The sequence below is a fragment of the Anguilla anguilla genome, chromosome 3 (assembly GCF_013347855.1).
Source record: "Anguilla anguilla isolate fAngAng1 chromosome 3, fAngAng1.pri, whole genome shotgun sequence".
Lineage (NCBI taxonomy): Eukaryota > Metazoa > Chordata > Actinopteri > Anguilliformes > Anguillidae > Anguilla > Anguilla anguilla.
Window position 1 is genome coordinate 54,787,137 of NC_049203.1, and position 14,997 is coordinate 54,802,133.

Here is a 14,997-nt window from a genome sequence, read left to right on the forward strand (position 1 = left end):
CAAGTGCATTCGTTACCGACACTAAACCGTAACACCATGCTCTGTTTGCCAACAGTTTCCTCATATGATGCACCTTGACAGATGACTAATGCTATTTCACATTACTTAGTATATTTTCATAGAAAACGCCCCCATCCATGGAGGCTAATAGCTCACTAGTATACCTCTGGTGCACTCTGTATGCAAGACTGAAAATGTACAGTAGTCATTGTAAATTGAACGAAACTAGACTGGACTAGACTAGACTAAACTGATGAAAAGCACAACGTGGAGGCAAACTGCCTACAAAAGCAAGCCAGCAAGCCTCTCATCAACCCTTAATTTATTCTCCACACCTCTACCACTGGCCATATAACTACATATTTATATTTAGTTATGCTCTCTCGTATAAAAGGGAAGGAAATGACAAAACTATTTGTTGAACATAAATTAAAAAAAATAACAATTCTGCCACAAAAACAAAAATTCTTGTCATCATGAAAAAAGTACGTAAATCCAAGCAACTTGCTTGCATGCTCTCATGGAGATTTCTCTACAAAATGCTTCAACTTTGAACTTTTGTTCAATAAATTTAACATGTAGCATACCGAACATAATATAATCTATTAATCCACTGCACATACACATTTAAAAATGTACATATTTAAAACCAGTGTTAGGCAGATTACATACAAAATGTTATCCAGTGCTCTCTACAAATTAGATGACAAAAAATGTAATCAGTAATATAATCTGTTGGATTATTCAAATGGTCTAATCTAATCTGATTCCTTTTAGACTATCTCTGTACATACTCACTTCCTGTTTATCCTCCAGTGTAAGAGTGCAAGTGGTGTGTGTGTGTGTGTGTGTGTGTGTGTATGTGTGCTTGCGTATATTGCACATTAAAGTAATCAGAAATATAATCATGTAATCTTTAAAAACATAACTGTAATTAGATTATGAATATTTGAAAAAGTATAAGTATCCTGGGATGATTAAAGTTACTTCATTTTAGTAATCTGATTACAAAATCCAGATTATATGTAATCCATTACTATTATCACTGTTCAGACCACATTCACACACACTTGCGTACACTTGCACACACACACACACACACGTGCACACAAGTACAAACACACACACCAGTGCGCCTCATGACTGAAAATCGAGTGCACGTCTGCCACATGAAAGTAACTCGCCCTCTCCCTGCCAATAGCACGAGGCCTGCATGCAGGTGCGGGCACTCAGGGTACAGGGCGGGGTCTGTTAGAGGGGTGCCCCTGTCAGAGTGGCAGAGACAGGGCCGGGGGAGTCTGTCCGACAGGAACGACGGAGGGCTTTGTTTTCAGAGCGGGCTGGAGGTGTGGGGAGAGCAGGATGTCCTGTCCTCTCTGGCGCTATTGTGCGCTGCTCTGCCCGGCTGGGACCTCCGTCCAAGGACAACATCCCCTCTGTCACCACGGCCCCCCGCAGACCCGCACCGGCCCACGTATAATGGGATCGTCTCCAAAAACACTCAAGAGGAGAGGCTATATATAGGAAACTTTGAAACCCTGTGGATTTGCAAGGTTGTAATAATAGTATTACATGACAAAGTATCAGACTGATAAAGGACCCAGGCAGGAGAATGAATAAAATGTGACAGTGTCCAGTCAGATTTGATAAATCGAGGCAACGTTGTATAACTATATTATTTAAGGATACACTAAAAATACTCAATTTAAAAACACACCCTGGGTGTTATTGGGTTTATTTTCTCCATGTAACCCAACCACCACCTCTTTTTCATCTTTAAGTTTTTTCATCTTAGCTTGCTTTGCAATACAGAATTAGACTCATTCTCTGTCTGATTCTCACATTATATATATATATATATATATATATATATATATATATATCCTTTATTTGACCAGGTAAAAGTCTCGTTGAAATTAAAATCTCTTTTTTAAGAGTGACCTGGCCAAGAAAGCAGCATAAAAATTGTTACAACAATAACACAAGAATACAAACAGACAAATACAACTGTCATACAATACAAATAAGTGAACACAATATCCAGTTAAAATGCAATACAAGTTCATTTTATACAATGAATTTCAGACTAAAATCAGATACTAGGTTCACATCTTAATGGAGTAACTATTTAATTTCCTTTGTATTTTACAAAGTGAAATTTATTTATTTATTTATTTTGTATTTGCATTGTATGTCCACGGAGCACCACAAATTGATTAAATAAAGAATACATACTCCATCAGAGACGCATTGTGAGCACCAGGTCTGGTTGATTTGACAGCACCCCCTTCCTTATTTAACCACGGACGATGACACCAACCCCCTTCCTCCCCCAACCTTCCCGACAGGCTTCCATTCAGGCTCAATCTCTCCTCGCCCCCTCCTCTCCAGCAAAGACCGAGGTGCTATTGTTTCGTTTCCTGTGCCAGTGGAAACCGTTAATGTAGCTTTGCGTAAAGTCAGATACATTGGGGCCGCATAAACACACATGCTTACACGCACTCAAACACACACACGCATGCAGACACAATGTAACGAAACAATGTTGCGCTTTATAATTTCTTACTCCGTCCTGCGCAAAAGCTGAAACCTTGTCAAGCCAAGCGAATTGGAAATACATGCGCTTGCATGCTGGCACAGGCAATGCTGGATTACTTGTTTATTTTTTCAGTTTCACATTTGCGGTTATTTTCCGGAAAGACTGAGCATTTTCGAAAGGTTGACCCACCTGTCAGGAAAAGGAGACTACGCTTTTCCCCTCATTTTTAAGTTTCGCTGGTTTTACTGTTCGCAGAACTGCAGACTATGGAACTCGTGTTAAACTGACAGGTTCGCGGCGCCGACGAGGGTGAGTACTTACCATCCCATACAACGCTTAACGAATATTTAGGACTGGCAGATGTTAATTGGCTACAAAATTAAGATTGTATTTGTTTTAAATATTAGCGTGTATGTACTTAGCTACTACTTGTACATCTGTCATATTTCAACTACAAGCTAATTGACAGAGTGGCCTGTAACTTCGCGTGTTGTTTTGAATGTGAGAATGATGAATCGTTGTCAAAAGGTTATTCACTGGAACATCAAACAAAACAAAACTTCTCTAATGTTAGAAATATCAATATAGAGAGAAACCACAAAATTAGTCTTGGATGAACTATAGTTTATCTCAGTTTTGTGGTAAATCACAACAAATGCAAACCACTGAAATGAACCAGTTCAGTTGCTGTGTGAACGGGATGTACGGTGTGAACGATGGATGTTTATGGCTATGTCACTGGTCCTTCTGTATGTAGTTATGTATAACTGCAGTGGCTTTTCAGATTAAATAAAGAATCACATAAAACTGATATAAAAATTGAAGTAAAATTTTTGGATGGAGCAGTCAATGTTTTTTTGTAGTAAATAAGTTCTGCTCATTGCAGCTGTTTTGATTAGCGGCAGTGTCCCTGTTTGAGTCCGGTAATTTCCCTCATAAGGGGAATATAGTGATCATTTCAGGCGCCTGGTGTGACCGCGCCATAGTTTCCAGCTGTGGCCCCAGTACCAGCTCAGTGTTTCTGTCATGTGCTGGAAGCAGTGGCATTTAAGATGAGTGTGTATGCGAAAATGAGTCAAGGAACCAAAGAAAAAACCACGACCTAACAGAAAATAATAACAAAACAACCACAGCATGAAGTCTCTGAGGCTGTTTTAAAGCTGCTGCAGTTTAGTGTGAGGCTTTTACTAGACACACCACCCTTGACAGACATCCACGAAGCCCCAGCACAAAAGTGAAACCCTTGTAGATTTCTGCGAGAAAGCATTTTGTTCAGTGTCCAACATTGACAAACATAGTCAAATTCTTATCCACAGTGACCAGATACTAACTTGTTCTCCTAAGACCTGGTAATTCAGTCTCTGGTCTTCATCTCAAGTGCCAAGTATTATATGATGCTGAAACCTATGCTACAAGGGACGTTATAAATAAATAACATTTTAGAAAATATTTTCTCTGCAACATGTTTTTCTCACCCAAGACACTTGTATTAAAATACCTGAAATTTTTTTCCGCCGGGTGTCAGGAGGACTTATCATGTTTGAGTAAATGTGGTGGAGTGCAGACGCTCTCCAGGGTTAGCGTTGGCCGTGTGTTATTTACTGTTTTGCACTTCCTTTTTACAGTAGTTAAGAGGGCAGGCCGAGCTGTTTCCACGGTTATAACACAATTAACAAAGAGGGCTGTGATCCGGAGTAAGTCTTAACAGGCAGAGAGGGGGAGAGAGGCTGCCTGTGGGCGCCTCAGTTAAACTGCAGCGGTTTAACTGTTAACTCTTTACCACGAGCAAGTGCTGCTTAACCTGGATTTACTCCAAATACCACTACTGCCATACTGTACTGTGAAAAACAATCAGCTACTTTTTACAACTTTTTACGGTCTGTCTGAAAACTATGGTAACAGAAATGCCTTGTTGCAAAATGGCTGCCCTGGCCTCCTTTGGATTTTTTAAATGCCTGATTTGCACAAGGCACAGCTAGATTAGCACTTCTCACCTAGCTTCCTTTACAAAAAATATCATTATCAAATCATCAATTTGCCTTTTCATGTATGAAAACCACAATTCTGCATGTGAATTTATCATTTTCACATGTTAATTAAAATATTCATATGGGATAAGATGATGTCACATGCGAACTGGAAAATTTCACATATGATTGGCTTTTTTCACGTGTGAATTATAATTTCCATATGTGAAAACAAAATAGGTCACATTGAGACATTTGCATCCTCATATTTTCATACGTCACATGAGTTTTTAAAATGTGGACTAAAATGTTCACGTGAAAGCAAAGCAAATGACTTGAAATGGCGCAGGTTACATTTTTCTGCTTCCGTCTTGTAAGTGGGATTATTTTTTATAGCTCGCATTTGTGTACTCTTCACATGATGGATGCTCACATATGGTTTTTGAATACATGCGATTTTTTCCGTGAGGGTTGAGGCTCACAAACTCCCAGTCTGAAGGTGGAGAGCTGGAAGCAGTGTTCCGGGGCTCAGGCGGCTGTTGCTCTCGATTCTGGACCGCCGTTGGCCGCCATCGCACGAAGGTGGTCGAATTAAAGCGTTTCATGATGAGCTCAACCCAACTGGGCAGCAGGAGACTCCGGTGAAATAAATGAAAGGAGTTGTGTGGCAGGCTGTGTCAGGGCTGGACTGTGCGAGAAGAATGGCCGGCCTGTGAAGTACAGGCAGTACAGTCGCTGTATTGTGAGCGGGCGGCGCGGGAGCATGCGCTACAGTGAGGGCTTTGTGGAAGGCGTGTGAAAGCCCAGTAAAGATGTCAGTGCGCGGCCCCAGCTCCCAGTGCATGATGGACTGCGGTGGAAGAGAGTTGGACCAGCACTTAAGACAGACAGTAGTGGGGGGGGGGGGGGCGGGTTATAAAGAGGGGATTTTCCTCTGTCAAACGAGGGGGAAGAGCTACAGACCAGGGGAGCAGAAACAGCACAGGGCCACAGGGAGGTATTGGGGAACACAAGGGACCATCTAGGACCCCGGTCCGCCATGTTGGCTGAATTTGGAGCGTCTGTACTTTGCCGTCTCCTGTAGTGCGAAATGAGACCACCCCCTTACGCTGTGTATGATACCTGAGACTGTGTTTCTCCATGAGGGAATTGGGGAGGGGTGTGGTGGGGAGGGGATATGGGGGTCATGTGCTGATGTGCTGGTAATGGAGGCGAGTCAGGACAGGACAGTGAGTTCCTATGATTGTGCTGCTGCCAAACTCACAGCCGACTGCTCTCTGGCCCAGTGGCTCCATGGGGCTGCCTCATGCCATTAGCCATTTTCAGTTATTCATGTCCATTAACATCCACGGACAGTTTTTTATTGCTGTTTTTATTGTGTATATGCACACACACACGCAAGCGCACACACAAGCGCACACAGACACACACACACACACACACACACACACACACACACATACAGCCCTCGGTCTCTCTCACACCCTACAGGTCGGAGTAAAGGTTAGATCTGTCTCTGAAAGCGATACAGCTGTTTCGTTTAAAGACGAGTGCCCCTGGAGCACCGCTGTTATTTCTCTCGCAGGGAAAGCAGGAATGGATTAGCTTGAGTCATCTGATCTGGGAGAGGCTGTGCGACTTCAAATAATCCCCCCAGCCCTGCGGGATGGGAGCGCAAGACCTCAGACGAGCCTGGTGGCTCCCTCCACGCCCCCCACCCCCCCATCCCCACCACCACCCCCCTGCCCCATTCCATGCATCTGGACCAACCTATTCACACAGCAGCTCTTTCCTATATGACCCATTAGGTCCTCCTTAATGGCTTAATGCACCCTGATCAGAAACGCATGGTGGCCTTTTCTTCTCCTGCGAGAGGGTACTTTTCGAATGCAGAAATCTAATTGTAGTCCATTTAGCGCACTCCTCCTGCATGTTCTTAGTACACAGGAACAGGAGTAGTGAAGTTTCGTTCCTGCATTTCTACCACACACTACAAATCACCTGTAATCATAGGTTGTCATAGCCTGGAGAGGTCCTGGGTTTCAGATGAAGGGTGTAGAACTGCATGTACTGTTACTGAGAACATGAGATTATTCTGTGACCTCCTGTGCTGTGAAGGTTCTCCAGGACTCCCTTCATCCCCTGAACAAAGATGGATGTCAGACATGTATGCCAGGCAGGGGTACAAGCAGCAGGCTGTCTCTCTCTTTCTCACTCTCTGTCTCACTCTCTAACTTATGGACACACAGTGTTCCAGAAGCTCTATGAGTAAAATATTATCAGTGGTGCGTTTATGTTTGTGTGTGTGAATGTCTTGAGTGCGTGTGGGTGCACACATTCAGTGACTGTGTTAGACTCAGCAGAGGGCTTCACACCTTTGGCGCTTTCACCACCTCATTATGATGTAGCCAGTCACACCCTTCCCTCCTGCACGAACAAATGTGCGCATACGCACAGACACACACGCACACTTACTCAGGCACAAACAAATGCACACGCGCGCGCAAACACACATGCACACACCACAGACGCACACTCACACGTGCATGCAAACACACTTACACACACACACTTACACACACACACACACACACACACAGTGCAACCATAAATGTGGCAGCGGTGCACCCACCAGACTTCCAGCCTCCATCAACAGGAGTTTTGTCTAAAGTGCTGACCACAGCTTCACAGCGTCTCCTTCACTGCGTCTGTTTCCAGGGAAAGGGAGTATGGGATAGCATGCTGACAGGCCACTTTTGTGGCTGGACAGGGATGGTATAGTGCATGGGACCTCAGGGTTTAGGGCAGGTCTAAGGGCTCTTTGGTGAGGTGGAAAGGGAGCACACGCAGCTGCTGCCTCCTTTGATGTGGTAGAGGCAGCGACAGGTGAAATTCAGCAAGGCCTGTGCCCTTGCCGGGGCCTCCTGGAACATGCTAATCCCAGCCTTTTCTTCTCCCCCTCCGCAGGAAACAGAAGCTGTCGCTGCTCTCGTGGGGCAGGCGGCGCTGTGTTTGGTCTGCTGGGAAGCACGGGGGTCAGCGCCACTTCGGCCTGCGAGCCCACGATGGGCAGGAAGGAGCACGTCTGGGAGCTCCGCTGCTGAGGGGAGGGATTTTCAGAGAGAGCCTCGGCCTGTCCGTCCACCCCTCCCCCTCCCCTTCCCGCCGCCGTACCTCGAGCCTCCGCCTCAGCGCCGTCGCCATGGCGAGCCTGGCGCTCAACGAGAGCGGCATGGAGGACTGCGGCATCGACGACTCCTTCAAGTACAACCTGTACGGCGTGGTGTACAGCGTGGTCTTCGTGCTGGGGCTGATCACCAATTGCGCCGCCCTCTTCGTCTTCTGCTTCCGCATGAAGATGCGCAACGAGACCACGCTCTTCATGACCAACCTCGCCCTGTCGGACCTGGTCTTCGTCTTCACCTTGCCCTTCAAGATCTTTTACAACGTCAACCGTCACTGGCCCTTCGGCGACGGGCTGTGCAAGGTTTCGGGCACGGCCTTCATCACCAACATCTATGGCAGCATGCTCTTCCTCACCTGCATCAGCGTGGACCGCTTCCTGGCCATCGTCTACCCGTTCCGCTCGCGCTCCATCCGTACCCGCCGCAACGCCGGGATCGTGTGTGCCGCCGTCTGGCTCCTCATCTTGGGCGGGGGCATCTCCGTCACGTTCTTCTCCACCACCAACCAGGCCAACTCCAGCACCACCTGCTTCGAGGGCTTCTCCAAGAAGACCTGGAAGACCTACCTGTCCAAGATCACCATCTTCATCGAGGTGGTGGGTTTCCTCATCCCTCTCCTGCTCAACCTGGGCTGCTCGTCCATGGTGCTGCGAACACTGCGCAAGCCCGCCACGCTCTGCCAGATCGGCACCAACAAGGAGCGCGTGCTGCGCATGATTGTGGTACACGTGGCCATCTTTGTGGTGTGCTTCGTGCCCTATAACTCCATCCTCTTCCTCTACGCCATGGTGCGCTCACAGGCCCTGGCCAACTGTGGGCTGGAGCGCTTCGCTCGCACCCTGTACCCCATCACGCTCTGCGTGGCCACGCTCAACTGCTGCTTCGACCCCGTCGTCTACTACTTCACCTCCGAGTCCTTCCAGAAGTCTCTGACCACGGGCAAGACCCAGTTCAAGCAGGAGAACACCCTGCGTAGTGAGGTCCCCCTCTCCAGCAAGGAGACCAATGACACTGAGTCCTCGGAGGCCCACAGGCAGACCAGCAATGGCAAGGACCTGGTGTCTGAGACGCATTTCTGAATAGGGGAGGGAGGGAAGCATCTGGGTTAAACAGATGTTACCAGTTGGCTGGCTTTTCTCCTCATTGCCTTTGAAGCCGTGGTCGTTAGTTTCCGAAACCAGAAGTATCAAAGCAGTGGGTGTCTTGAAGTGCAGTTCTTTGGAGAACCAGGCTGTGGAGGAAGGAGTTTTATCAGTGTTATCAGAATGTTAAGTGCTATAGATGTACTACTGTGTTTTTTTCTCTTTTTCTGATGTTAGCCAGTCAAGTGTTTAGGGCCTCTTGGTCCTGTTCTGTTTAAGAGATTTTTTTTTTCTTTGTGAAAATTTAATGATCATAAAATAGCTGACAGAGCCAGTCTTAAATTTACTCTGATGCAATGCCGAGGATTTTACAGTGTTAAAGAACAACAATAAAAATAAAACAATCTGGTCAAAGGTGAATGAAAATTTGTTTAATCGTAGATATGGGCTGCCACCATATCCTTCAGATCCAAGAACACCCAATGGCCATTGTGATATTTGCCATATTCTGTTTATAATTTTACTGTTGCTGTCCTGCCTTGAAAAAAGGTGGTTGTGAGTGATGGTGATGGTGAGTGGTTTGTTTATTCTCTAGAGTCATCTCTCCTCAGAGGTGGCATCAAAGTGTTGTCGTGAGCACTGTGACTTGATAAAATACGACTAAATTCATTATGTTGGTCTACAAGGATCTGCGTTCCCTAAGCATGTTATTGAACAGTTATTCTGTTCGAGAGAAAAAATAGGATTTTCATTTAAACAAATCTTTCAGCGAAATTCCTCCGTTTAAATAGTCTGTTTACACAATCTTAATCTCTTTATCCCCCTAACTGAACTCACACAGACACGTACACACACACACACACACAAACACACGTACACATACACATACACACTTGCACACTGGATTGTGGATTTGTTTCTCTTTTAATTATGTGATCTTTTTGTATCGTATTCTAATAAATTGTATTATATTGTTCATATGAAAAGACACTGTGTACAGAGGCGGCTGTGTTCAGATGCGGAATAGATCATTGTTCCGGAGTAGAACTGTCAGAAGAGACCACAGTTGTAGTAAACAAGCGTCTGCTGTTAACAAAAGAGCACTTTTCAATGTGGAATTCTATGTCTATGTGAATGTCTGTCTTGTAGACCTGGAATGAGAGCTATTAAAAAAGCAAAAAGAAGGAAAAAATCTGAAAAAAACAAATGTTTCATTTGAAGGCTTTAGCTCTGGGTCTCTCACTGCGCCCACCCCCTACGCCTGTGAGTGTGTCTCATTTGAAATGCCTCACTGTGAAATCAGGGAAAGGGTTACAGAGTTAACTGTAGTTTACCAGTGCTGCTCATGTGGATAATTATTTTAGCTCTGATTGTAGCTTTCTAAATGACTCACAGAAACCTCGCTGAGTGGACCTGTGAAAGAATTACGTTACAGCTGGACACTACACCTAGTGACAGCCTGTTTTTCCCCCACATACAAAATGGAGCACCGTTGTGGGAATCAGTCATCAGTCCTGTATTCTGCACAGCAGTGATAATTAAGTCCTGAAGTCCTAAAGTCCTGTGTGTGTGTGCAAGTGTGTGTGTGTATGTGTGTGTGTGTGTGTGTCTGCATGTGTACTTCTGTGTGTCTAATGTGTGCTAGTGCGTGAGTATGCTTGTGTGATGGGCGTAGTTCCATGGTGGGCATGGCATGTTCTTCAGAGGAGGGATCATAGCCTTTAAAGAATCCTAGTCCGTTGGCGTGCTTTGTTCCCACTCACGTCAATGCCTGAGGCCTACCACTGCATCCAGCTCGCCCACCACGGCATTAATACAGTGGCATGGGGCTGGGCGGAAAGTCAACGGAATGGCCTGGCATTTGACCTCAGAATCGACTGCTGTATGTCCCTTCCCCTGCAGAGCTGGCGCGACGTGCAGGGCTGCACAATGCGGTGCCAGGCTGCTGAACTGAGCGTGCTTCGAATGCGGGAGCGCGGCTCTTATGCAAACCAGGCAAGAGAAAAAAAAGAAAGAAATCTTGTTGTTTCGGAGAAGCCCCCACGGTGTTCCCCTGGCCGAGCGCTCGTTACGACGACCGCAGTGGAGCATTGTCCTGCACTGAAAGAGGGGTCTTTAGCCTAATCACCGGCGGGTCCTGAGAGCTGCCTTAATGCTCCCAGATATGTTGTTATGGACTTTTTTTTCTGGCACGTAAGGTTCATTAGATTAGCTGGTGGATTTCAAATTAGTCCCTTTTAAGTTGCTTGTGCTCCAGAAATGGGGGGGTTAAGTGCTGAGGACTGGCGGTCAAACACGACGGCTCCACACGGGCAGCCTAACACAAAGCAGATGAGTCTGCCGGGGAGGAGTGGGATGGCCTTTTAACTTAAGAGCCCCTCACCTCCGCCCCCACCCCCACCCTAGTCAGTATCTGCCACTTGCCAAGGAAGGTGAAAGGGGGAGGACTTTGTTTTTACCGTTTAACATTTTTGTTTTTCAAACTTTTAATCGTGTGTTTCCTCATTAGTGAAAACAAATGAGCTGAACTGTGGTTTAGCTGCTGTGTTAACGCTAAAATGAGCAGAATGCGTTAGCGGCTTTATGTGATATGGCGGCAGTCCTGCTGCTCAGGCCAGGTTTCAAACGAGTGTAATGGGACCAGCCTTCAAAGTGACCGGGTAAACTGCTGTATGGGACACTGTAATATTGTACACGGGATAGGCCGATGCTGGGAGAGTAATGGGGGGCTGGATTTGGGGAGCAGCACACTCCAGCTGCTGTGTGGGTGACCGATGGCGGGGCCTCTGGTTTATCTTGTAACCCAATATCAGCCGCCATTTCTTTCCTCACGGGTAGTGTGTTTGAGTGGCACTGGCATCTGCCTGCCAAGCCGGCACAGTTCCCCCGAGTCTGGAGGGAGAAAGGGGCTGTGGAGACAAGAGTGGTCCGGTGGGGGTGGGCGGATGGGAAAAGGGGAGGAAGGGGGTTCTAGTAGTGATGGGGTGAGTGACGCTTCACAGATTCCATTGTAAGTAGAGCTAATGGCTTCTGTCAGTGGCAAATTTGTATGTCAGTATGAATAGCGAAACACAATGTTTGGTGGGCAGTACACGTAACACATGCAATGCCTCCATCCATTTGTAGAGTTCATGAAGCCTCACTGTCCCATCACTAAAGTTTGGGAAGAGGGGATGTTATGGCCACTTGGGGACTGGACAGGGCAGCAAGGCCAGCAGAAGGAGAGTTCACTGTGGTAAAGGATTTTTCTGTTGGACATGCAAGAAAAAGAAGAACTGAGGGGGAATACAGAGGCAGACACACAGGACGTACGGGAACGTGACTTTTGAACACAATGCTGACCTTTGACCTTCCCAGGCCTAGCCTGAGGGTGGTCAGAGTCGGGGGTGGATGAGTGAGTTGGGTGAGTGGGGCGTACGAAGATATGCAGGGTAAATATGGCTCTGACCCACAGCTGCTATTAGTAACACGACAGCAAGCCCCACATTCACACAACTTCAGGATGTCATCTTTATTATCATTAAAATTCCTCCATCTGTGATTTCCTGCCTTTTTTTTTGTGTTTTTATGTGTGCGTTTGCGTGCTTGTGTGTGTGTGTGTGTGTGTGTGTGTGTGTGTGCGTGTTGGTGTATACAGGGGTGATGGCCAGCAAAGTTTATTATAGTTGAAGCTGGAATATTCATTATCTATCTGTTCATTTAATACGCTTGTCAGAAACCATGGTTTATCCATGTGTTGACATCAGGGAAAACCAAGGGTTTTAAATCAGTCCTCCTGAAACATCTCAAGAGTTATTTCCTGTTTACTGGCCATGCTGTAAATGCATGTAAATCATGCTCCTCAAGGAATTTGCTGGATATTTTTCAGTCTCACCAGAGACACCTTGTAAAGAACGTGTACATATTTATAAAAAAAAAAAAAACTTGAAAATGAGTTTTATCTCAGAAACTTCAGAGTTGTTCTACAGAGACTTCTTCAGAAGGGAAATGCTCAGGCATGCTGGACTGTGCTGGTGCAGCCGTTGCGCACCTCTCTTGAACGTTGTAGGGCAGGAGGGTCTGAGAAAGACCATTTCCTGCGGATCACAGTTTGTGTCAACAGAGAAAACCCAAGACTCAGCGATCGAGGGTCTTCCTGCCCCAAGGGGTTGGGGGAAAAGGAATGGAGAATTTCCTAAATGAATGTCAGTTTCTCTGTCCAGCTCTCTATAAAAGTTTACTGAGCTCTAGATAGTTCTGTTTTGGAGTCCCAGCAGTAAAATTTACAAAAAAAAGGTCTGCTCTCCATTTTTCATAAATAGCCAAAAAATCAAACATTGAAATACTGTCTTTATCAGAAGAAAGTTAAAATCTTCAATCTTTTTATAGAATAAAGAAAATCACTGTAGTTTTATGAGTGTACTTACTGAAATTCTTTGTGTCTATGTGCCTCTGTTTTCAACTTGGTGCCTACAAGAACAACTCAAAGCTCATGAGAATGGATCGACACTCAGTCGTTCATATTAGGAAGGTATCACACATAGACCTCAGCAGACTTGATCAATGTGCATGGTCAGGTTTCTGTGACATAATCAGCCAGATTTAGTTTTGATATATGGATACAGATTGGGCTCCCGAGTGGTGCTTCTGACTGCAAGACGTCAGTGCAGTGATGCCTGCACTACTGGGCATCTCCTGTATGCCTGCATAAGCTGTGACAACCTCCTTCACAGAGGCTGGGGTGGATGAAGAGCCATCTGGCTGACCTCATCAATTTTAGAGGAAAATTTGTCCAAAAAGCATCGACTCTCTGTATGCACGCACACTTATTCAACGAGAGTGCACGCACACGATATGTACAGTAATCCTTGCCACTACGTGCCTGGTGCGTATGAGAAGTAAATAGCATTAGCTGTGGTGTCCTCTGAAGAAATTGCGGCAGGGCACGGACCTAATGCAGAGGGATGTGGTGTACTGCTCCGTAATGTCATTACCCAGCCCTGGGGCCCAGACAGCAGCAGATGTTCCTTCTCTGGGCGGGGCCGCGGGGTCCCTGCAGCCCATCTGACCGGGCGCCCCTTCGCGGAACCCGGGGAGACAGGCGGACGGCGCGTCGCTCCAAACCCAGCGGGATTGGAGCTCCTCACGCGTGGGCCTCTCATCACAGTTTAGGAGCCGCGTACTCCCACAGCATTCCTACAAACCAAACAGTGTTCTTCCTGTGAGGATTAAAAACAGGCAAAGAACATGAAGAATGAAGAATCTTGGCTATTAAAGCGAACCTCAGAAGAATGAGGGTCGAGGGTTGGCTGCTCTGCAGTCAGGTGTGGAAATCTCTCCATTCCTCTTATGAGACTGCATGGTCATTCAGGTCTAAATGGCATTTATTTCTTTATTATTATTATTATTATTATTATTATTATTATTTTATTTTTTTGGAGTGCTGTATTCGTTACACACCATTTCCCCCCAGTGGTGGAAGAACGGTCATGTCTTGTTGCTCTGAGCTGAAATGACAAAAAGCATCAATAGGTGGCAGCACTGTTTCTTTTTATGCTGCATTTCTCTGTTGTCTATCTTTACTGTGTGTTTTCTTTGATCGAGAGCAGTCCTCCCTGCCATATATCATGACAGAAGAATGCAGAAACAGAACATCGGGTCAGTGGTTGTTTGTGAGTATGCCAAGGGAAACAGAAGTGACCCTGTTCCGACACAGAAAACCAGCACAATCAATGCTGAAGTATGCTATTCCTTCAGAGGGAGTTTGCCTTTGCCTAATATTATATTGTGTCCAAAGATGTGAAACCACTCAGTGTGATAAATGTGCAATAATAGGGGAAATCAGGAAGGGGCAAATACTTTTTCACAGCACTGTATGATGAATGGCTAGAGCGTGAGGTTGGCCAAGGAGGGATCTCACCCAGGCTGGCATCAATTATAAAGCGCTTTGGATAGAAGCATAAATGCAGTCCATTTACCATTTAGGCTGTATGGGGCATCTGATCATAGCAGTTAAGTGCTTGGGCAACAGGGCTTGCAATCGACCAGTTGGAGAATAGATTTCTTTGTCAGACATTGCAGTTCCGCCTCTGAAAAAGGTGAAACCTCAACCTGAATTATACTAGCAAGTGATTTATATGAGGCAGTGTGAGACGTTGTGTGCTAACCTCAGAAGCGGCAGTGAGAGAAGCGCGTGTCGGACAGGCCAGCAGCAGCGCGTGCGCTGTCTGCATGAGGGAGAGCGT

The 14,997-nt window shown here is 46.0% G+C and overlaps 1 protein-coding gene across 1 annotated transcript; it reads left to right on the forward strand.

The window, feature by feature from the left end:
• Nucleotides 1-2,318: 2,318 nt before the first annotated feature.
• Nucleotides 2,319-12,314, forward strand: lpar4 (lysophosphatidic acid receptor 4). Its single transcript, XM_035411194.1, has 2 exons — nt 2,319-2,848; nt 7,474-12,314. The coding sequence occupies exon 2, from the start codon at nt 7,709-7,711 to the stop codon at nt 8,768-8,770; it is 1,062 nt and encodes a 353-aa protein (XP_035267085.1). The 5' UTR covers nt 2,319-2,848; nt 7,474-7,708; the 3' UTR covers nt 8,771-12,314.
• The last annotated feature ends 2,683 nt before the right edge of the window (nt 12,315-14,997 follow it).

What these genes read in the sequence shown, in the direction of transcription:
- lpar4 (XM_035411194.1), top strand. Translation starts at nt 7,709, where the DNA reads ATGGCGAGCCTGGCGCTCAACGAGAGCGGCATGGAGGACTGCGGCATC.